This window comes from Odocoileus virginianus, chromosome 8 (assembly GCF_023699985.2).
Source record: "Odocoileus virginianus isolate 20LAN1187 ecotype Illinois chromosome 8, Ovbor_1.2, whole genome shotgun sequence".
In the NCBI taxonomy this organism is placed as follows: Eukaryota; Metazoa; Chordata; class Mammalia; order Artiodactyla; family Cervidae; genus Odocoileus; species Odocoileus virginianus.
Window position 1 is genome coordinate 9,805,573 of NC_069681.1, and position 23,378 is coordinate 9,828,950.

At 44.3% G+C, this 23,378-nt stretch overlaps 1 protein-coding gene across 1 annotated transcript; it reads right to left on the minus strand.

The window, feature by feature from the left end:
* Positions 1 to 329: 329 nt before the first annotated feature.
* Positions 330 to 22,914, minus strand: OLFM4 (olfactomedin 4). The gene is made up of 5 exons (XM_070471131.1): positions 22,743 to 22,914; positions 16,932 to 17,084; positions 10,727 to 10,939; positions 9,420 to 9,570; positions 330 to 1,199 (listed from the first exon to the last, which is right to left on the minus strand). Exons 1-5 carry the CDS (start codon positions 22,866 to 22,868, stop codon positions 397 to 399), a joined length of 1,446 nt encoding a protein of 481 aa, XP_070327232.1. The 5' UTR covers positions 22,869 to 22,914; the 3' UTR covers positions 330 to 396.
* Between the last annotated feature and the right edge of the window lie 464 nt (positions 22,915 to 23,378).

Consider the following 23,378-nt stretch of genomic DNA (forward strand, 5'->3'; position numbering starts at 1 on the left):
TTATATGAGAACTGGCCCTTGAACCCTCTTTTGTACAAAGAATCTCCAAAAGCCATACAAAGTTCTCTTTTTGTCCCTTAATTTTCAGATGTTACATCACAAAGCTTTCTTTAGAACCATAATGCCCAAGACCTCAGACAATTCCAGATTATTTCAGTCTGAGAAATGCATCCCAGGAAGCAGATGGCTTCCAAGAGAGCTCATCCAATAAGGCAATGCCCTGAGTCTCTAGCATGGAAGAACCCAACTCCCAAATATTACAACTAAGCACATATACTTTTGGATCTTGAGCCCTGTCCCGTCTCCCCACTCCACTCCCAGCCCCTAAATCAGTAGAGAAGACCACATTTTTTTTCAGTAAAAATTTTATTTCCCTCCACCCTAACACATGAAAATTTACTGGGGTAGCGGCTGGAAGACAAGATCATAATTCAGAAGGTAACCGTCATTATAGACGAAAAGCTTCTGCTCAAAAGGGTGGTAGTTAATACTTTGCACATTCTCTTGCATCTTCTGCATCACAATGCTAAGTTTGCCCTCTTTTCCTGTGTTTGTGTCATAATAGTAGAAAATTTCTTCTCTTCTGGTGTTGAGAGTACGCGTGGCATACAGAACCCCACACACCATGAACGTGTTAGTGACAGATGGTTTATACTGCTTGGTATGCCAAGTGTTGAGCACTGCAAGCGTGCTGTCGTTGAGTTTACTAATCACGATGTTACCAGTGCTGGCTTCAGTTGCATAAATCACCCACAATCCGTTCTCATCCACAGCGAAGTCCATGTCTTGCCAACCAACATTAGCATACGAAAAGCGGTTATTATAGGCAGCATTAGGGAGAATTTGGGTCAAATCAACCTTGTTGGTGGTCAGGTTAATTTTGGCCATGTTCTGGGAGTTGTACCAATTGACATACATGTTGTTCTTATAAACTACTGTACCACTGCCTTGGCCATAGGAAATTTGATTCTCTCGGGCATTTGTATACAACAGCAAATCATCCATTGTATTGTAGAGTCTATAATATTGCAAAGTTCTCCCATCTGTATTCAAAGGTGCCACCCAGTACAGCCCATTGCCTGGATTCTGGGGAGAGTAATCCCGACCCCAGGCACCGTACTTATAGCTAAACCCTAGCCAGTTGAGCTGAACTACAGCTGGTTTGCTGATGTTCACCACACCGCCATGCACACAGCTCCCTAGAGGAACAAGACAAATAAAAGGACATTCTTAGAGAAAATGCATGACAAGATACAAACGGTTTAATATTCTAAGAGCCAAAGCAATCCATACACATTTTTCTTGTCAACACCATGGTTCTGATGGAGAAGAGGCAAAAGCTACCCTTGGCCTCGGTCTCAATGCAAACGTGCCATCAGTTCTAAAGAGAACTAACTCCTGTTTACATGGATGGGCCTTCAATCTGGAAAATGGGAATAGTGGAACTGTGAACAACCACTTTAAAAAGTTTAAAAAAGGAAGACTTGGTGAATCTAATATATTTTCTTCTATGAGAATGCATTTCCGCAATATTATTTTATTTCATTTTCCTTATAGAGAAATCAAGAAAGCAAGATCACAGGAGAACGCCTTCCTATTGCCATAAAGCCATACTTAGAGTGGTGCTATTCACCAGGGCCAGGAGAATTGGGATGAAGGAGAAGTCGATCCTGGGCAAGTCTTTCTTCCCTTCCCGTCCCTCTGCCCTTCCCTGGTACCCCAAGGGCATGTCCACACCAGGTACCAATGCTGCCCACGTTAGCCCCAGGAGAGGAAGTTTCTACTATGGCATTTTAAAGATACAGAACGATGGTCCTCGTCCATCCCAAACTCCCTAACTATCCCTTCTCCCCGGCAACGATCAGTTCGTTATCTAAGTCTGTGAGTCTCTGTTTTGTAACGAGTTCATTTGTATCATTTCTTTCTTAGATTCCATATATAAGGCATGTCATATAATATTTCTCCTGGTCTGTCTGACTTACTTGGCTCAGTATGACAAGGTACACACTGCTATATTTAAAGTGGATAACCAACGAGGACCTACTGTATAGCACATGGAACTCTGTCCAGTGTTATGTGGCAGCCTGGAGGGGAGGGGACTTCGGGGGGAAATGGATACGTGTGTGTGTACGGCTGAGTCCATTCACTGTCCACCTGAAAGCATCGCAACATTGTGAATCGGCTATACCTCAATAAAAAACAAAAAATGTTAAAAAAAGAAAAGAAAGATGGCCCTCGATGACCTCTAAGAGGACCTCTAATGGTGGGATTTCAACTTTGAAAAGTTACAAAAGTTGTTTTAGGGCAACATTGCCTTCTCTTTGCCCAAAGCATAGATGACATGGTGACCGTCTCACTGCAGAGTTACAAGGTGGGCCTTGTGGCTCATAAGCCATAGTCTGCTGTTCCGCAGAACGACAGGCCAGCACGTCATCACTCCCAGTCTGAAGCTGTCATTGTCACAATGTGTACAATCAAGTGGGACCAAACTCACCGGTCCGCTGAATCTACATTCCCCGAAACACCCCGATGAATGACTCCAGCTGGGCCTTTTGGCCCTGTGCAGAGTCCTCCCTCTGAAATGCCTGCCAACCCAGACATTTATAAGCCATAATAAAATAGAATAAAAATCCTCCAGTATTTTTATAATAGCTATCTAAAGATTTGAACATACAGTTTCTGGAATCTTAATAAATACCCTTAAAAAGCTAGCCAGAAATTTTATTGAAATTACAGAGGAAAGTCGACTCCAAGTGCATTGGAGGTCATTTTCCCCACCCTGCTGCCTAGAGCAGAGCAGGTGAGGGAGGAGGGGACAGAACCTGGCTGTAAATGCATGGAGGGATTCAGGGAGCCACCGAGGGCATGCGAGGTGAGCTCAAGCCAGAATCAGAGCTCCAGAGAACTGCCTGATATTAACACTGTGGGGAGCAAGGGGGTGCAAAGCATCTGCCTCCGAGTCTCCACCTCTGATGGCCACAGAAAGACCCATTCCTTTCCTTGTTAAATGCCTCTCCTCTCTCCCCTCCTCACTGAAGGACTGTTCAGAGGTGAAACTGTTACTAGAAATCCTGCTTTTATTTTTCCAATCTGCTGGGACTTTTTGGTCCCGGAATTAAATATGTGCTCCTTAAATGCTCTCATAAATCCGCAGTTGGTGGGAAAACCAGCCAACCATACAACAGGTAGAGAAATGAAACTGCTCTGTACCCAACCTCAAATAATTTTGCATATCATTAAGCAGAACACAGTCGCGGGTTTATTTTAATAATGCATGCGCCATTTCATAAATAAAAAAGCAATGCATGTTCAGCCAAGAGACTGCTCTCCACTAAAGAAATAATAAATAAAATTATAAAGTATTATTTCCTCTTCTAAAAGTGATCTCTCAGATGAATGCTTGTTTGCTTTTGTTTATGAAACAATGCATGAATTATTAAAATAAAGTTAGCAGTGTGTTCAGTTTAATGATAACAAAAGCTGTTTGAGTTTCCATATGCTACTAACCAGATTTTCTAGTTAAAATATCTTTCTGGGAACTTATTTATTCAACGACATTTCACCCTGAGGAAATGAAAGAAAGTCACTTTTTTCTTGCAGGTTAGAAGACTTAGGCATTGTTTGCTTAATTGAATCTTGCCCTCCTGGAAAACAAATATCCCAAACCAACAGCAACAAAATATTTAAGGAAAACTTATGTGCTATAACAGAGTCAAGCATTTGATCATGGGATTAAAGATAATAAACTATCCTGTCCTAGAGGGGGAAATCCTTAGATATGAAGGATCCAAAACAAACTCTTAAAAATTACTACTACTACTACTATTAATAATAATAATAACATTTATGATTTCACAAATTGACCAAGAGATTAAAATTGTACCTCTTATAAAAATTCAAAAAGACACATGTATATGCAATGGAATATTACTCAGCCATAAAAAGGAAAGGGTCATTTATAGAGGTGAATGGACCTAGAGTCTGTCATACAGAGTGAAGTAAGTCAGGAAGAGAAAAACAAATATTGCACATCAACACATGTGTGTGGAACCTAAAAAAAATGGTACAGATGAATCTATTTGCAGGGCAGGAATAGAGATGCAGATGTAGAGAATGGACGTGTGGACACAAGGGGAGAAAGGGAGGTTGAGACAGATTGGGAGATTGGGCTTGGCAGGCATGCACGACTGCGTGTGAACTAGATGGCCAATGCGGCCCTGCTCATAGCGCTGGGGGCTCAGCTCTGTGCTCTGTGATACCTGGAGAGGTGGGGTGGGGGGCGGGGGGTAGGGAGGGCCAAAGGGACGGGCTCTCTGTGGACATAGAGCTGATCCCCTTCTCTGTACAGCAGAAACTCATGCAACACTGTAACGCAATTATACCCTAATTAAAACATAAAATTGCACCTGGTATGAAATTTAAATCTCTTTTCCTCAGCCCACAATCATTCCTAAACACTCTCATGTCCTTTCTGTTATCCTCTGTTTATCCTCTAACTCCTTTGGACTGTTTTTATAGCCCTGGCTCCCAACAAAAGAAGAGGAAATAAGACTAGAGTGAAGTATTGTCAATGCTACCAATGTGGCCACAACAGTGAGAGACCAGTGACAAGGCTACGGCAGGCTTCCTCAACTCCTGGCTGCAAACTGTCCTAGAAACAAGGATGAAACTGACAGGCCGCCTGGTGCCCACCACCAGCACAGAGCCTTGCATGCCCGTCTCATCTAGCCCAGCGAGAGACCCCATCCCCTACCCCGTCTACACTGAGCCTCTCCCCACGCTGCTTTATCTCATACCCCTTCCCAGCCCCTTCCTGCATTTCAAGGACTTGAGATACCCCTTGTCTTTCCTTATTTATCCCAAATCTTTCTGCCACTGGAACAACAACTCACTGCCCACCATGACCCAAGAGTTGTGAAAGACCAACAAATCCTTTTGCGTTTTCTGATGGAAGAGGACACGCCACAGAACTGAGAACAAAAGTACCCTTTCAGCTACTCCACAAGCAGGAAAGCCAGGATAATTTGGTGTTAATCAGGTTAGTGAGCTGTTGGAACTTTCTTATCACCCCAGGAATCACAGGTGCAAGCTCTCTCTCCATTTGTGCATCTGAGGAAGGCAGCCTGGTACAGTGAAAACGTTGCCAGACCGGTTCCGATTCCAATCCTGCTCCAACACTAGGGAGCTGAGGATCCTTGAGTGGCTTGCCTAACCTTCTGAGTGTCACCTTCCTTGTGTTAGAAGAAAAAACAATAATACCTACTCTGCAGAAAAGTTAAGAGTACAGAAGACAGGTACATTTAACTCAATAAATGATCAGCATTATAATCACATCAAGTTACAACTGAAGGTTTACATTAAATAGTGGTTTCTGGAGGTTTATGGACCCATCCTGGTAGCCAAGTGCCCAGAACAGTACCAACCACACAGTGGCACTAAATTATGGAATGAAGAACTATTTAGACCTCCCCAACTCACCTTTGTTGTTATGGTTATCATTTTAGTCACTAAGTTGTGTCCTTAGCTTTAATTATAAAAACACCAGCTCTTTACCCAAGAATATATCTGAATGCTTCCAAGAGCCTGGTATTCACTGCACAGAACATAGTGCAAGGAACTCTCCATACCAGATAGCCTTGTTTGGCAATCACTTCATCATGGAAGCTATTAGATATTGCCATGGTATTCTGAAAATATCCTGGGAGGCCACAAGGTAAGACTTTAAAATACTCTAACTTGTTTTTTTTTTTTTTAAGTCTCATGGTTAGCAGCACTTTTTAAAAAAAACTAAAGATCATATACCAGCAGAGGAAACATGGGGCTTCCCACATGCCTCAGTGGATAAAGAATCTGCCTGCAATGCAGGAGCTGCAGGAGATGCGGGTTTAATCCCTGGGTCAAGAAGATCCCCTGGAAGAGGAAATGGGAAACCCCTCCAGTATCCTTGCCTGGAAAAATCCCATAGACAGAGGAGCCTGGCAGGCAACAGTCCATGGGGTCACAAAGAGTCGGACATGACCGACCACACTCAACAAGAGGAAACTTAATCTTGGATCCACCAATGCTTCCTCTCACCTGGGCAACTGAACTTGGAGCAAAGATGAGAATACAATTTACTCGTGAGACTCAGGCAATCAAAATGGTCATAATCATAAAATAATTAAGATGAAGTTGACTCTGAATTGTTGGATATAGGCTCCCCAACGCTCAGCTCTCCCCTAGGCTCGGGATTTTGGCCAATCAGCCTACATCTTTCCTGGGCCATTTACTGTGCACCTACTTTGTGCCAGCACAGAGCCTTGCATCTCCACCTATAACAGTGACGATCCTAGGCATTAGCATCCCATTTTCCTATCTACAGTCCTTTAGATCCAGGGAGAAGCACAGACAGAAACCGAAGTCGGTTGTTCTTAGGGAAAACAGCTAATGAGCACAAGGCCAATTATCTTAGATTAGGAAGTTCTATGAAATGAAGCAGAAAAGGATGCCATTTATGGCATAAAGTATCTATAAAGCACATTTTATCGAACCCTAACGCTATGTATTGGTTCTCAGATCAAGCTGACCACGGGGGTAACAAACGGCAGCTGCCTGCATGGGCCAAGAAGCACAGAATTACTTTATAGCTGAAATTGCAGCGAGTCTTTCTTTCTTTCTTTCTTTTAAATTCTCTGCAACTCTGCAGTGAAGAAAAGCAAACAGGCCAGATTTTAAAGTCCCATAATAGTGAGTAACTTTAATTAAAGTCTCCACAGGCTCACAATGTGGTGGCGCCTGGGGATTTTCCAATCCTGCATTATCAACCAGTCCAAATAGAAAGAGAGCGAGTGAAAGAAATTGATTTCAAAACATGACGAAAAGTCAGTTTAATATAAACATCATAAATATAATATGAACAGAGCTGGAGGAGGGCCAGGCGGCCTGGCAGGGATCCAGCTACAGCCAAGGTTGTGGGAAAGTGATGGAGTCTGCGTCCAATTTGCTTAAACAACACCGCTGGGCTGGACTGGCTCACAAATGCCTAAGTGCTGAGGACCTGGGGGAAAGTTCTAGAAAAAAAAAAGCTAACAAAAATAGGAAAACAGACTGACCATTTGCTTTCTTCCTTAGATCCTAGGCAGTGTGCTTTCTCCCCCACCACCGGCCTTGAGGTGCTAATATCCAAGGTCCCCAGATGATAGGCAGGAAGGGGTCCAGCACCTCAGCCCCAGCTCCATCACCTATGGTCTGTATGACCCCAGGAAAAGCTGCACCCTCCCCACCATGCCCCCTCCTCTGAGACATGGTGGCCCCGAACCTTCTTTCCTGCCCTAAACTGTCTTCATTCCAAGGGATGCATAGAAAACTGCCAGAAAAGTTATTCCATGAGGGCAGTTTGCTGAGGCTTAAAAAAAGACGGGGCGGGGTGGGAGGGGGCGGGTACTTCCCTGGTGGCCCAGTGGCTAAAAATCCACGTGCCAAGGCAGGGAACGGGGGCTCGACCCCACATGGCACCGGGCAACGATGCCTGCGGGCCGCAGTCACTGAAGCCTGTGCACCAAGAGCCCGTTCTCTGCACCCAGAGAAGCCTCGGCGATGAGAAGCCCGCGCCTGCAGCTGGAGAGTGGGCCCCGCTCACCGCGGCCACAGAAAGTCTCGCCCAGCAGTGAAGAGCCAGTGCAGCCAAAAATAATACGTAAACAAGCGAATGAAAATAAGTTCTTCCAAAAAATAAAAAGAGAGAGAGAAAGAAGGGGAAAAGGAAGGGACAGATGAAGGGAGGAAAGAAAGACATGCTCAGGTCGGATCGAGAGGGGGTCACTGTTTGACTCCTGCCCTCAGGGAGCCCTTTGGCGCCCCGCAGACCGAGCTCTCATTTCCAACAACCTTGACACCGCTCATCCCAGACCACATTTAGCCTAGTTTATTACAGAGGACAGAATGGCCTTTGTCCCAGACCTCCTTTGCGTGTCGTATTGTGACAGTCTCAACCACAGAGGAAGGAAAGATAGGCCTCTGAACAACACCAAGAGGATTATAACAATGGCAGTATTTAATTAAATCCTTAAAGAAACCTATGACAGTGACAAGGATCCAGAAATGCATGGACTGAAAGGAAGCAGCTTGTGACAATAGGAGTGAGTGAGAATCTCAAGAGCTGTATGATGTGATGAACGGATACGGTCCCCATTCAGGCTGAGATGCTCAGGACTTGCAGAGAGAGCTTCCCTGTGACCCCGGCTCCAGGGCTGGACACTACAGCTTTAGTTCACCTGGAAGGATGTGCTGAAAGGCACACGGATCTAGCTCTGCTTTTTTGCAGCAAGGTGTTCACTTTAATTATCCTCATTAATGCAATAACAATCGCCAGTGTATAAAGGTCAGTCACAGAGCTGTGAGCTTCTCAAAAATTGTTTTGTGAATCCTCACTGCAACCCTGCAAGGTAGCTAGTACTGTTCTTCCATTTTACCAAGGAGGAGATTAAGGATCTTTTTGCCATGGCTATGTAGCTGGGAAGCTCAGGCCATTGGCATCCCAATGCCGAGCTCCCGATCCATACACTCCGCCACTCCATTTAAGGAGGCAGTTCAATTACAGGCTCCCGTCTCTATGCTACACCTAACCCCTCCCTTCAAGGGTGATTCCTTAGAGAGGGACACACCATTCCTGCCCTCCAAGAACTCGCAGTCTAAGGAAGATGGTAGGACAATGCTACATGGCATTGTGGGTACGTGCTTAGTCATGTTTAGTCGTGTCTGACTGTTCACAACTCTTTGGGTGATAGCCTGCTAGGCTCCTCTATTCATAAAATATTTCAGGCAAGAAAACTGGAGTAAGTTGCCACTTCCTCCTCTAGGGCATCTTCCTGACCCAGGGATCAAACTTACATCTCCTGTGTCTCCTGCATTGCAGGCAGATTCTTGACCCATTAAGCCATTGGGCCATCCATTACATCCTCACTGAATCCTAGGACATGCTACACAGCATGTGCACTTAATGGGAGCAGGAAGGAGAAATAAAGAGGTGGAAGAAGAGAGGGAAGCTGGCGGAGATGGAAAAGAGGCAAGGAGGATTCAAGGCACAACCCGACTCATCAGATAAATGGGCCAACCAGCCCTTAGAATCCTCAGGACAGCGAAAGTGATGCCATGCAGATTGCAGACGTTTTCACCTGGCCCCCACTAACCAGCCCATCAGCATAGAGATGTTCTCCCTGCTAGCAAATGCAAAAAGGTTATGTGCAACTCGTGGATTTTGTTTTGAATCAACTCATCATCTGCGCTTCTCCTCTGTGTGCCCCAGAATGTGATTGTGCGTAGAACTGGTAGGTGAGATTTAAAAGCACAGGAGAATAAATGCAGAGTTGCAAAAATCCTATCTCCCTTCCCCACCCCAACTTCAGCCCCTCCAGAGCCTGGGAAAGACAGCGCACCCTTACCTGGCGCAGGGGGCAGGGGGGCACTTTCGACCTTAGAGGCCTCGCATTCCTTGAGCCTGTTCTTCAGAGCCAGGATTTGTCGGCGAATGGCAAGAACGTTGTTTTTGTCCAGAGTCTCAAGCTGCTCTACCAGGAGAGTCATGTTCCTGATCTAAGGAAATCAAAATTCAGAGCAATTTTCTGTTATCATGCAACTTTTTTCATAAACATTCCAGGGCTGAATTTGTCACTTCGGGAAAGGTTGCCGGAAAATACACCCAAGATTCTTCTAAATGGTTTCATTTGGAAGAATACATTTCATGGTTTAGCGTGAAAGCCTGTCGGATCGCAAGCCAACGTGTGTGACAAGAAGAAAATGGCAAAGATTTTAACAGCTGTAATGATGGAGAACAGGTTCCATCGAAGCATCCCCAAACGTCCATTAAAGTTCATCTCTGACAACTTTCCCCTGTAAACTCGTGTTTACCCATGCCATATTATAATTAAGTTCCTAATGAATGGTGAGGGCCAGAGAAAGCCTGAATCCTAAAACACAGAAATGGAATTCTCAATGCTGTTCCATGTCATGACTGTGCTAGGAAACTCCTCGCTCATGTAAATTATCCTAGCCTAATATGAATGAAATGGTCTTTATTCACAGAGTTTAAAAGCCTTCAGAAAAACATACTTACAAGAAACTCCTTTAAAGAGACTTGGCAGTATGTGGAGAAGCGTTCCAAGAGGGATTAAAGATTTTATGCTCGTTGGAAAGAAGAAACGGACCAAGCAAGTCCAAGATCAGGTAAACTGTGACTTTCAAGTCCCATGAGGATAAATCCAGAATGAAGACAACCCCCTGATCTAGCTTGGCCTTGGAGTTGTTCACACTTATATATCATCTTCTTTCTAGAGATATTGAAAGTCATTTGACTCTGGAGTGGGACTCTGACCACTAGACAGCACCTACCCCTCAGTTAATATGTTCCCCATGTGTGATGTGCCAGGTGGTCATGAACAAGTATAGAATTAGACATCAGAAGAAAAAGATTCCTCTCCTGATCCTAGCACTTGTTCACCAAAGAGAGGAAGTGTTAGTCACTCAGTCATGTCCAACTCTTTGCAACCCCATGGACTGTAGCCCGCCAGGCTCCTCTGTCCATGAGATTCTCTAGGCAAGAATACTGGAGTGGGAAGCCATTCCCTTCTCCAGGGGATCTGCCCAACCCAGGGATTGAACCTGGGTCTCCTGCATTGCAGATGGATTCTTTACTGTCTGGGTCACCAGAGAAAGAGACTTTGTTACTAATACACAAGCAGTGATTTCGTACCTCCACTTCCAACTGGTCGATGATCACTGAGCTTCCGGTAAAGCCGACCTTCAGCTGCTCGATCAGTTTCTCCATCTCCTTCACTTCCATCTTGATCAGCTCAAAGTCCAGTTCAGTGTAAGAAATGGAATCTTTTTCCATGATCGATACTCGGACAGTCAGGTTTAAGAGTTTCTCTTCATACACGCTGATTAATTGGACATACTCCTTTACCTGAAGGGCAAACCGCTGAGTCAGTTCTCAGGGGGATGCCATGCAGCCTTGCTCTACTACCAAGTCCTCAGGGATTTGATCATGGGCAATCTTTTTTAAGTAAAGCAAAGTATCAAAAATATATTTAACTAGATATTTTTAAAAATCAATCCAAGTACAAACTAAAAAGAATTTATTGTTACATGGGGAAGGAGGTGGCTTTTACACTTGCCCAGACTAAAAATAATTGTGCTTCAGATCATCAATCGCAACTACAGTTTAATCTCCACTTTAATGTTTGAAGATATTAACTCTCCAAACAACAGTGGCTTGAATCAGGCTTTTGCCCACCCTCTTCCACTCAACACACATGCTCTGAATCAGGGTTTCGCAACCTCAGCACTATTGACATTTGGGGCTAGACCATTCTTTCTTGTGCATTATGGGATATTTGACAGCATCCCCAGCCTCTAAGTGCAAACATCACCCACCCAACCCCAGCTGTGACAACCAAAAATGTCCCGGACACTGCTAGATGTTCCCCAGGTGCAAAACCACCCCCACCCAACCACCCCCTCCCTCCATTTAGAACCACTGCTTTAAATTGAATTATTTTCTAGAAGAGGGAGAAATGCTCTAAGAAGAATTCCCTCTTTGATTACCATATGCAATGAGTTTTGAATCCCTCTGCCTTCTACATAGTACCATAAAGACTCAACCTACAAATTATGGTTTTCTCTGGAGTGTCCAGGAGTGGGATTTGCTGGATCATATGGTAGCTCTTTTTTTTTTAGTCTTTTTAAGGAATCTCCATACTGTTTTCCATAGTGGTTGTACCAATTTTCATTTCCACCAGCAGTATAGGAGGTTTCCTTTTTCTCTACACCCTGTTCAGCATTTATTATTTGTAGACTTTTTGATGATGACCATTCTGGTGGATGTGAGGTGATACCTCACTGTAGTTTTGATTTGCATTTCTCTAATAATTAGTGAAGTTGAGCATCTTTTCATGTGCTTTTTGGTCATCTGTATGTCTTTGGAGAAATGTCTATTTAGTGACCAACAAGGACCTACCATATAACACAGAAAACTATACTCAGTTTGAAATAACCTATAAGGGGAAAGAATCTGAAAAAAAAACAGATACATATGTATGTATAACTGAGTCACTTTGTTGTGCACTTGAAATTAACACAATACTGTAAATCAACTATACTTTAATTAAAAAGAAAAAGACCCAACTTACTCCACAATATGTGAGATATGTGCTACTATAAAGTGCACATTTCATTAACTGCATCCCCATATTTATTCCAAGTTTTTTCCAAGAACTGATTATTGCAATCAGACCTTTAAATTACACATTTGTTGCATATATTTGAATGTCTGATCATTAAGCTAAAATACTTCCAAAAATTCCCATGGTGACTTAGTGTATAATTGGAATCTCCAAATGGATATTTCAATAAACACAGTTGGTGGTTCTTTCAGTATCTGATCTCTAAAAGAAATGCCACGGCTTTTTTAAGGACCTGCTCATTAAAAGTTGCCAGCTTTTACACTCTTTTAAAAATTTGAAGAGAAGTGATGCTTTTCCCCCAAACTGTGCTAATGTCAAGTTGCTGATCCACAGGGCCTGGAAGAATTCAGAGCCAGATGTCAGCTTTTAATCCTTCTAATACCAAAGGCAGCCCTAACTTCTGTCATTTTAGCCCTTCCACTTAACCCCACTGTACAAATAGAGTAGACTCATAGGCCACAGACCTAAAGGCCTAGGGCTGCAGGCAAAGAGGATTTTAATGAAAGTTGAAAACACAGCCCTTGGCACTGCTAGTATATCTCCTCAGGCAACGGATGCTCATTGCAGTCAGAAGAGGCTGATAAGGCTGGTGACATTTTGGTGGATAAGGAGGTTAAAATAAAAAAGCAAAAACACATATATATATATAAACCTAGCAAGTCTCACTCAAAACCACAAACGCAGATATAAGGTAGCCAGGTTTCAACTTCACCAAAAATCAGGCATAAGATTTTTGGCTGTGAGAAAAACAATAATAATAATGAAGTGCCAACCCACGGCAGAAATGGAAGTTCGCAAAATGAATATTCTTGTTGGCATTTGGCCTTGCCAGCTCTTGGAACAAATGAAACACCCTCAGCTTTCCTGGAACATTTTGGTGGCATATCACAGCTGTTGTTCTATAAAAATGAGTGATTCAACTGTCATTTCTGCTAAATGAAATGTGGCTCTCCCAGATTCGCCCTGCACACCAAGGCCGATCCTGACGTTTGCTGCCTCGGAGCACGTGCAGTGGGCCTGCCCTGCTTCTGCCACAGAGTGAAGGGTCTTGAAAGGTCTGTTTAGGGAAAATGTTGAGGTTCTCTCAACTAACATTTCAAGAATAGCTCCAGGATGTTCAGGAAAATTGGAATCATCCACAGAGTTATAGAAGGTGGGAGAGAATTTGAGAATGGGCCAGAAAGACTTCATGGTGTGCACTGTAATCATTTAAAGAGACTATAAGCCTGAACCCTTTGCATGTACGGATCTCTAGTGTTGATATGGAACGGACAATTCTGGAAACATCCCAGCTCCTTCTGGAAGGTGCAGCCTCAGCAGAGGCAGCCCAGCTTGCCCAGGGTCATCTAGCCCTAAGGGGACACCTCCCTGTGTCAACATCTCTACTGCAGAGCTCCCCATCACTACAAATTTGAGCTTTAGATGACTCATCTATGCTTGCCTTCAAACCCTCAGCCTTTCATGCAGAGTTTTTCATTCTTCTATTTGTTATGCACATATCATATCATTGTTGGATGCTCAGGATCAGACTCTACAGAACCACCACCACTGGGGTCTGGTTGCTGTTCACTACATCATGGTCTTGCAATAGGTAAGAATTCAGCCCCACTGACTAAAGAATTAATCTGGCTCCCATTTCTGCCAGTTCCTCAAAACCTGTGATCATCACCATAGCCAGATTATTCAAATCAAGTAAATGCACTTTGCCACATACTGTCATTTTAGTATATTTTTAACAACAAGATTAGCTGAGTGTGAATTGATCATCAAGACAGATGAAGTGAGACTGTGGAGCGAGACCCGCCTAAGCACAAATCAGACTTCTGTACTTCATGGGCAAATCCCTTAATTTCTCCAAGCCTCTGTTTCCTCCTATAAACGGGATAATGGTATCACACTTACAAGATGATTGCAAACACTAGAGATAATGTATATTAAGTGCCTGGTATAGTGGGTGCCCTATAAATTACAGCAATTATTAGAGAGACAGTTATTTAAGGCTTTTTTTTTTTTCTATCTGACCTTTTAATTTATTATATTTCACTGCACAAAACATCACTCAATCGCTGTTGTTTGTTTACGGGTTGCCTAAATGTCTCCCCGGCTGCCTCAACTCTCTCATGCATGAGGGACTATTAGCAAAAGTGTCATATTAAATAACTTGCCCTGAAGACCATAACCCTCTAGAGAAAAAAAATTCTCAGCCGCCTTTTGTGCTGCCTCCTTCCTAAGTACAGTCACAAGGGGACATCTCAGAAACCACAGCAAAGCAAATGCTTTCAGCATCTTGTGCAGGAGCCATCCCTGTCTTCTCCGTGTCCTGACAGATAATGAATCAATGTCTGGCAGTCCAAATCCTTTTCTACCGGCCTGCTCAAACAGGCATTCCCCCAGGCCTCCAGACAAACGGGGATTTCCAAGGCAACCTAAGGACAGCTATAATAATTCACCTGGAACTCAAAAGCCCTCAGCTGAAGAGATAACTTTGGGCGGAAAGCATTACTAACCTGCTGCATCTCTTCTTGTGTGTGCTGCGCTTAGTCGCTTGGTCGTGTCCGACTCCTGACCGCAGGGACTGTAGCCCACCAGGCTCCTCTGTCCATGGGATTCTCCAGGCGAGAATACTGGAGCGGGTTGCCATTTGCTCCCCCAGGGGATCTTCCCAACCCAGGGATCTTTGAATCTGTGTCTCTTGCATCTACTGCATTGGCAGGGGATACTTTACCCCTGAGCTACCAGGGAAGCACGCGTCTCTTCTTAGAGGATGGTAACAGCATGGCCAAGAGCAAAGACAAATGGACTGAGTCCCAGACCCAGATTCCTGACTTGGTGAAGCCAGCCAAGAGACCTTTGCATTTATGCCTCTTTACCCGTATGAACCTCAGTTGATCCATCCCTACCATGGGGGGAAGAACACTGGCCTACTTGCCTTAAAGGGTTTGTTGAGTGTAGACCCAGAAACATACAGAAAAAGCAGAGGGAAGTTGTTTGTGTTACTGTTGTCATCCTTAGCTGGCACACCCTGAATCCATTATGTAAATCTCAGGGGGCAGGTCAATTCCTTTCTTAGGCCTCAGTTGCGAATTTATTTTAGGACCAGCTCCTGACACTTTCGGAACTGAAAGTTTCTTCATCTACTCTATACTTCTTCCCCATCAAGTATTAGCAAGGCAGATGCCTCCTGCCCATCTCACAGGATTAGGGTTATACATCCCAGATTCACAAACCTCTCCCTGGAGCAGCCTGGGGTTTCAAACAGCCCTTCACATCCCTGCCAGCCAAGAAGGCATGCAAATCAGTAGCTTCCACTATTTCAAAGCAAACGAGTCTAACTGAAAAGATCCTTACCTAGGATTTTCCTCCACTTGTTATGTTTTTATGCATAACTTCTTATCTGTACTTGATTATGCTGGAATAAGACTATGAATATTAATGATTGGAATTTATAATTTAGTGCTGTGCCTTTTCTGCTGATTAATTCAAGGACATTTTATTTCCTAAGAAGCGAGGCTCCTGGAGTCGTCAAACACATTTTCCTGGACACTCATTTAAACTCAGAAATTTATCTACCAATTCAGGTTGAAAGTAGGGGCTCAGCCTCATTGGAATTTTGTCTTAAAAGATAACTAGGCTGGATGTTGAGATAGCTGAGCTGAAATTTCTTGGAAAACTTATTTCGAATCTTGCAGGAAAGCCAGAGCTCCTTGTAAGTTAATGGAGTGGTATTATTAGTAAATAATGCATCATGTGATGATAGCCTAGTGTGGACTTCACCTGTGCAGAAAGCAGGAGCCTTTCTAACTGATTTTGACTTGGCTAAAAAGGTTAAAGGGGTCAAAACTGGAATGCCAAATTCATTGTTCCAACCAGCTCGGAGAAGGGCTAACTCAGGGATATGATGTTTTTGGGCTGAAGAAAGCAGTAATCAGGGGTTCAGGAGGTTTCTACCAAGGCTGAGTGACCTACTAGATTCAAATTCCCAGGAAAGTCTTCAATTTGGAGTTAATGCGAGATTTATCTGATATAATGTCCCTGCTAAGACAACAGAGGCTAACCCCAAGGAAGAGAGAGAGGCAGAGATGGAAGAGACAAAACAGGGGGAAGGGGGGAAAAGTGGGGAGGGGGCGGAGGTGAGAGGGAGATTCAGGGGAGGGGAGGAGAAGGAAGGGGAGAGACCGTGCAAGAGAAGACCCAAAAGAGTGAAAAATGAAAACAAAATGAGAAAGAAGAGGAAAGGACTGAGGCGAGAGGGGAAATAGAAAGGAAGGGAGGAAGGAACGGAATAGGAAGAGGATGAGAAAAACGCAAGGACAGGAAGACAGAACCTAAGGACAGAGGAAAGGAAAGAAAAGAAAGCAAAGCTGGAAGAACACCAAAGAAGAACACCAAAAGGAAGAAGAAACCACAAAGCCAAATAACGTTTGCAGGGTTGAAATTTACAGGCTTCCTTCCAGCTTCCTGCACACCACACTACTGAAGAGGGCTTATCCTGTGGGGTGAATCATCTCCACCCCGTCTTTGTCCTGCGGGCTCACCCCTCCTGCTATAAGAAACTCCATAGGTTACTGTGAAGCAAACGCTAAAGCGTCCATTAGACGCAAATGTGCTCCTTGAGAGAGTGAAGAATGGCCGCTTACACAGCCCTGAAGAAAAGGCTGTTGTCTGTGTGTAACAAGGTATTGTTGGGAGAGGCAAAAAGAGTAAAAGGCTTACTTTAGAGAGCTCTTTCTCGAACTTCTTGGAGATAGTCTGAGCTGTGATTTCCAGGCGTTCCACTCTCACCACAGGAAAGGTGTTGTCTGGCAGGATAACGGAGCACTGGCAGACTCCACGCTCATCTGTGTTGCCGGTGAAGTTGAAAAATGACTGCAAATACGAGTTCAACATCAAAAAAAAAAAAAAAAACAAGTTCAACATCAGCGATAAGCTAGGCAATGAGCTTTTTGGCAAGGGGGGTGGCAGAAATCGACTTGTCAAAAGAGTGCTTCAGTTCAGTTCAGTTGCTCAGTCGTGTCCGACTCTTTGTGACCCCATGGGCTGCAGCACGCCAGGCCTCCCTGTCCATCCCCAACTCCTGGAGCTTACTCAAACTCATGTCCATTGAGTCAGTGATGCCATCCAACCATCTCATCCTCTGTCGTCCCCTTCTCTTAGAGGCTAGCAAATGGAACCCAATACGTAAATGAACAGAGTCACAGAAACATCCCAAAGCTGCCACCGTGTCTCACGGGCACAGCTCATTCAGTGATCAGTCACCTCTCCACCTGTTAAGCAAACCATGTGGTTCAACTTTCCAGGAGAGTCTTAGAGGAAATTATTACTGTCCCCATGTAAGGAAAAAAATTAAAGTGATGAGAGGCCTAAGATTGAATTCTAATTCTGCCAGTTACTGGATCTGAATTCTCTTCAAGTCTCCGTTTCCTCATCTGTCAAACAGAGAAGATCTACTTCACAGGGCTGTCCCCAAGAGGAACCAACTAATGTAAACCAAGTCGCTGGTACATGGTAGGTGATCAGTAAATGTCACTTTCCCTTTTCCTTCTGCTTACTCCTTTTCTTTCCTACACCTCTATGCCAGTCCCAACTCATTGCCTTCCAGTAGAATGAGGAAAACATCAAAGACAGGGGTTACAGTCAAGTTGTACAGTGCAAATTCACATTCTCTCTTCACCTGGGAAAATATATAATTAATATCCTTCAAAATGGCAACAAACCAGCCATTTGTCACAAACTGAACAATGTATGAGTTTGAAGGTTTTGTACAAATTTTTTAAAGTTTCCCAGCTTACCACTTGCAGAAAAGTCGTTTTAAAATATTTGATGTTTCTTTAATATATTCAGGCTCACACTTTGGTGCCAATGCATATTTTAAAATGACAGGTTTGAAAGATCCTGTTTTTCTTTTGTCCCCTTTGAACTTCCCCAAGGGGATCCCGGCACAATTAACATTTTTTTTTATTACTCCAATTGCTTTGCAGAGTAACTCTTGGCAGCCCGCTGACTGCCTTTCAATGATCTTCTCTGACGGCTAGCCCAAAGCTCACCTGTAGAACATCAGCCTGAAGGGTCTCTTTCTGACACTACCAAGGGCAAAGTGATGGTTTTCAGAATTTGAAGAGATGAAGGCTACACTTCTCAAAGTTTCAGAGGTCAGCTGGCTGTTGATGAGGTTGTGTGCTCTGTGATTTAGTGTCTACCAACTTCCCTAATTGCTAAACAAGCTGAACCTGGATGCTTGTATAATCAAAATCTAGCTCACCAGTGACCCCTGGACCAATTAATTCAGTCTTTTGAAGCTAAATTGCTTGTTACGTGTGTGCGCACTAAGTCGCTTCAATCATGTCTGACTGTTTGTAACCCCATGGACCATAACCCATCAGGTTCCTCTGTCCATGGGAATCTCCAGGCAAGAATACATGCCCTCCTCCTCCAGGGCATCTTCCCAACCCAGGGATCAAACCCGCATCTTTTATGTCTCCTGCAATGGCAGGCAGGTTCTTTAACACTAGCACCACGTGGGAAGCCCAAATTGCTTGTTATTTTAACCTAATCTTCTTTTAAGATGAACAAATTATATATGTATATGAGTGAGTGAAAGTAATTCAGTCATGTCCAACTCTGCAACCCCATGGACTATAGTCAGCCAGGGTCCTCTGTCCATGAAGTTCTCCAGGCAAGAATACTAGAATGGGTAGCCATTCCCTTCTCCAGGGGATCTTCCTGACCCAGGGATCGAACCCAGATCTCCCACATTGCAGGCAGATTCTTTACCAGCTGAGCCACCAAGGAAGCCCAAGAATAAGGGAACAGGTAGCCTATCCCTTCTTCAGCAGATCTTCCCTACCCAGGAATCAAACCAGGGTCTCCTGCATTGCAGGCAGACCTCTTTACCAGCTGAGCTACCAGGGAAGACAAATATATATACTTATTTGTACCCAAAACACTGTATGGCATGTTAATTCTTAACATTGGCCTCAACTTGTTTTGCCAATCACACCCCACTCCTGCAAACCTTGGGGAGTAAGAGAAAGGACAAGCAGGTTTATGCTAAACACTGGGGCTGGGAGGAAGGGAAGGGAAGGGTCTTTACCACGGACAAATAAGGACTAGACAGGTCACATCAGCAGCCTGTGGAAGAAGCCAGCTTCCCTGGAAGCCAGCTTTATCACTCACATGGAAGGTAGAAAGCCTCCAGTTAAAGGTGCCAAGGTTTTTACAGGAGGAACCATATATCATGGGCCTTTGAAGAAACAGCTTATTATAACAACTGTCTACCGAAAGGTCCTGCATTGCATTTTGACAAGAGGAGGTCAGTTAGCTGCAGAAGATAGGGTTGGACCATTCTGAGAGTTCTTGAAAAAGCTCTGTCAACTCCCCAAACAGTAGAGATCATCAAGCAGTTTCTAGACAATCTACTAGAAACCACCAGCTCACAACTTTTCGTCCTGAAGTTCACCTGAAAGGCAGGCAAATAATTATGAGCCCTGCTGACAGCCATCCCACTGTCTTGAATTGAACATCTCTGTCCTAGCGCTGTGGACTCCCCAGCTCCCATCCTGTTTATCATCAGCCCAGGGTGCTCAACTGACATCACAATGGTCCATAAGTTTGATCAGTGTTTCCCATTAGAGATATTTCTGTTCCTTGCATTCAGAGATGATGAAACTAATGGTGATGGGTCTCCCTCCGTGGCAGATGCTTAATCTCTTTGTGAGTATAATGTGGGGGATGGGCAGCAAAAATAAGTGCTTGTCCCGGTGGCTTTTGGAAGGGTACATGATCCACCCTGTGGACCCCACAGACACCTTACACTGATCAATTCTCACTCAAGCTGTGTTCAATTCACATTTACTGGCATCTACAATTTTCTAGGCTCTGACTAAAGGAGACAAGTAAGACCCAATTCCTGCCCAGTGAATCAGGCCCACTGTCATTACGAAATCCTTAGTGTCTTTTTTCTCAACAAGTCCTGTAGTCTGATGACAAAATCACCTGGCTTGTGGTTCTGACTCTGCCTGTTGCTCTGTGGGGCGAAGCGTGGAGCCTTACCTTGTCTGCGAAACGAGGACCATGATAGCACCCCCACCCCTGCTTTGGAGGGTGCCATCTGAGGCATCTGAAGCGCTCTGAGCAGCAGAAGGTGAGGTGCACATTTGTGATTTCAGGCTGCAATTGGCTCTAATTAGCAGCCAAGTCTAAGTGCCTGTAAGGATTCAAGGCATAAAATAATGGTACTCAATGTTTTCAAAGTACAGAAAATGATACATTTGGAACTTGCTCAGTGACAGTTATAAAGGGGTTTTCTACCACTTTCCAAAGAGCTCATCAAACTGACAGCCAGCCCTAGAAAACTGGATTTATAGTGGAAGTGACACCTAGCCTGCTCTAAAAAAAGAAGTTGGAGTCGCGATACTAACTCACCAGAGGCAGATAAGTAAACCAGGAAGGAAATTAAAGGCTCTAAGCATAATTTAACAACTATTCGTTATCTACTCTTAAATATTTTTCTCCTAACCAAACAGCAGACACTTTGGGTTTCTCTGTTTCTTGACTTATATTTTCTTTTCTAGTATTTTTAGCTATCATCTTACCCAAAAGCTGGTTTCTACTTGGTGATCAAACTCTGACCTCATTTTTTAAAGAAAATGCTAACTAGGTCTCATTGTTCCCAGAAATCATTTAGTATCATGGAGTAAAATGATGTGGCTTCTGGCTACAAAGAAGCTTGGTGCATATTCATGGTTCTCAAACCATTCTTTTAAAATGAGCACTTTTCATCTATGCTCTCTGAAAATAAAGAAAGCTACATGGAGACAGACGGTGGGAAGCGTGAGCAGCTAGGGGTTTCCCAGGTGGCTCAGTGGGTAAAGAATCTGCCTGCAACCCATGAGACACGGAGATATGGGTTCAATTCCTGGGTTGGGAAGATCCCCTGGAAGAGGGCATGGCAATCCAGTATTCTTGCCTGGAGAATACCATGGACAGAGGAGCCTGACGGGCTACAGTCCACAGGTCACAGAGAGTCAGACACAACTGAAGTGACTGAGCACTGAGCATACGGACAGCTAAGTCTGAGCTGTATCAGTGGCTGCTTTAGTGACTTTAAGCCAATAACATTATCTCACTAAGCCTCAGTTTTCACATCTCTATAATGGGACCATAAATTTTACTTACCTCTGCAGATTAAATAACATATATTATATACTTAATGTACTCATGGCATTTATAAAAAGCATTTAGAGAACTTGATTGCTGCTTTTTCTATCTGGGCCCTATGCAAGCCATTTGATAACTGCCTTGAGGTTATCAAATGATTTTCATTGCCTTGAAGTTCTGATGGTGAAATGGAAACAAACAAAAGCCTTTTCCTCCTCTCTTCCTATTGGCCCTTCCTGTCCAATGATCACGTAAGCAGCCACCTGAAATGTGAGTAAAGATCATAGAAATACAGAGGACAGAAATCACAGCATAGCACGGAAAGCCTAGTCACTACAGAGTAGGACTCCTACAGAAATATCCAGAGCTGATGTGGGCAGAGTGGAGGATGGAGCTGCTTCCTGCGCCCAACCTCCCACCCCTCCAGGCCTTTTCCCACTTCCTCAAAGGAGATCCATCCCCTAAACTAAGGTCACTGTACGTCCCAGTGACGTGGACCAGCTGCTGTGCTTACTCAGTCGTTTCTGACTCTTCACAATCCCATGGACTATAGCCTGCCAGGCTCCTCTGTCCATGGAATTCTCCAGGCCAGAATACCGGAGTGGGTTGCCACTTCCTCCTCCAGGGGATCTTCCCAACTGAGGGATCAAACCCGGGTCTCCTGTGTCTTCTGCATTGAGGGGGGATTATTTACCTGCTGAGCCCTCGGACCAGTCCCTTTCTGGGGACTTGCTTGTTTTTCATTTGTTTGTTTGTCTTGTTTTCTTGCCCCTGCTATTGTCATTTTGAGCTGGAAAGGACTGTCAAGATTCCTTATAAGAAAGATTGAAAAGAGTTAACACTCCTCCAGAGAAATACCACGTGTAACAGCACTTTCCCAAAGACCAAGGTCTGCTCCTCCTGCTCTGTCACCCATCTCCCTTGCAAAGCTCAGAGTCACTTTCAGGGCTCCAACAGAAGCATCGAGGGCCCCTGATGGCAGCAAATCAACTAGACAAACTTTTCTGGAGCTTCTCCTGGCAGGGCTCATCCCGTTACCATTCATATCTGGGTTAGAACCCAGGCAACTTCATTTTTTAAGTCTCTCCACTCTGCCCCAATTCTAAAGTACAGTCAGGTTGGAGAACCTCTTGAAAGCTTAGATACTTTCCCTAAAGCCCCCAGCTGGAGAACCAAAATGCTGTCTCTCTTGCTAACAATTTAATTATTTTACCCAGGGTTTTAATTCATTTTCAAGGCACCTGCAGTTAACAAAGGGAGTCGTAAATCTTTTAGAGTGTTCAGGACTACCCATCCGTGAAATGACATTCAGGTCTCCAAAAATTCAAAGGGACAGAACGCGGTTCTTAGACTCCGGGGCCTCCTTACCTGGGACTTGGAGCTGGAGGTGGGCCAGGCAGAGTCAGGGGGGGAGCTGGAGCTGAAGTCCGAGGTGGGGAAGGAGGTGGGTGTGGGGAAGGAGGGGAAGGTGGTGGTGACCCCCCAAACTCTCATGACAGCCAAGTGGAGGAGGCCCAGGAGAACCAACAGACCAGGGAAGCCGAGCTTCATCTTGTGCTCTAGGCTGAAGTCCCTGGGTTTGGCAGGAGCCCCCGGGCTTCTTAAAGGACCCTGCGGGGATTTCCCCCCAGGCCAGTTTACAGGCAAAGAGGAAGCTGCCAGAGAGCACGTGACCACCCAGGAAGGTGAGGACACCCAGGGTCCCAGGCCCCACTCTGCCAGCTGCCCTTAGACCTGGGTATCGCCTGCCAAATATTAACTCAAATGAGCTTGTTGAAACCCCATATCTGGTTTCTGACTTAACACTTCCTTGAAACAGATGAGATGAAATCCGTGGCTAATTCATTTCAATGTATGACAAAAACCACTGCAATGTTGTAAAGTAATTAGCCTCCAACTAATAAAAATAAATGGAAAAAAAAAAAAAGAAAGTAGTCTTTGTGGATGAAACAGAGGTTGGGAGCGCCAGGAAAGAAAAGCAAGCCTCCGCACTATTCCCAGAAG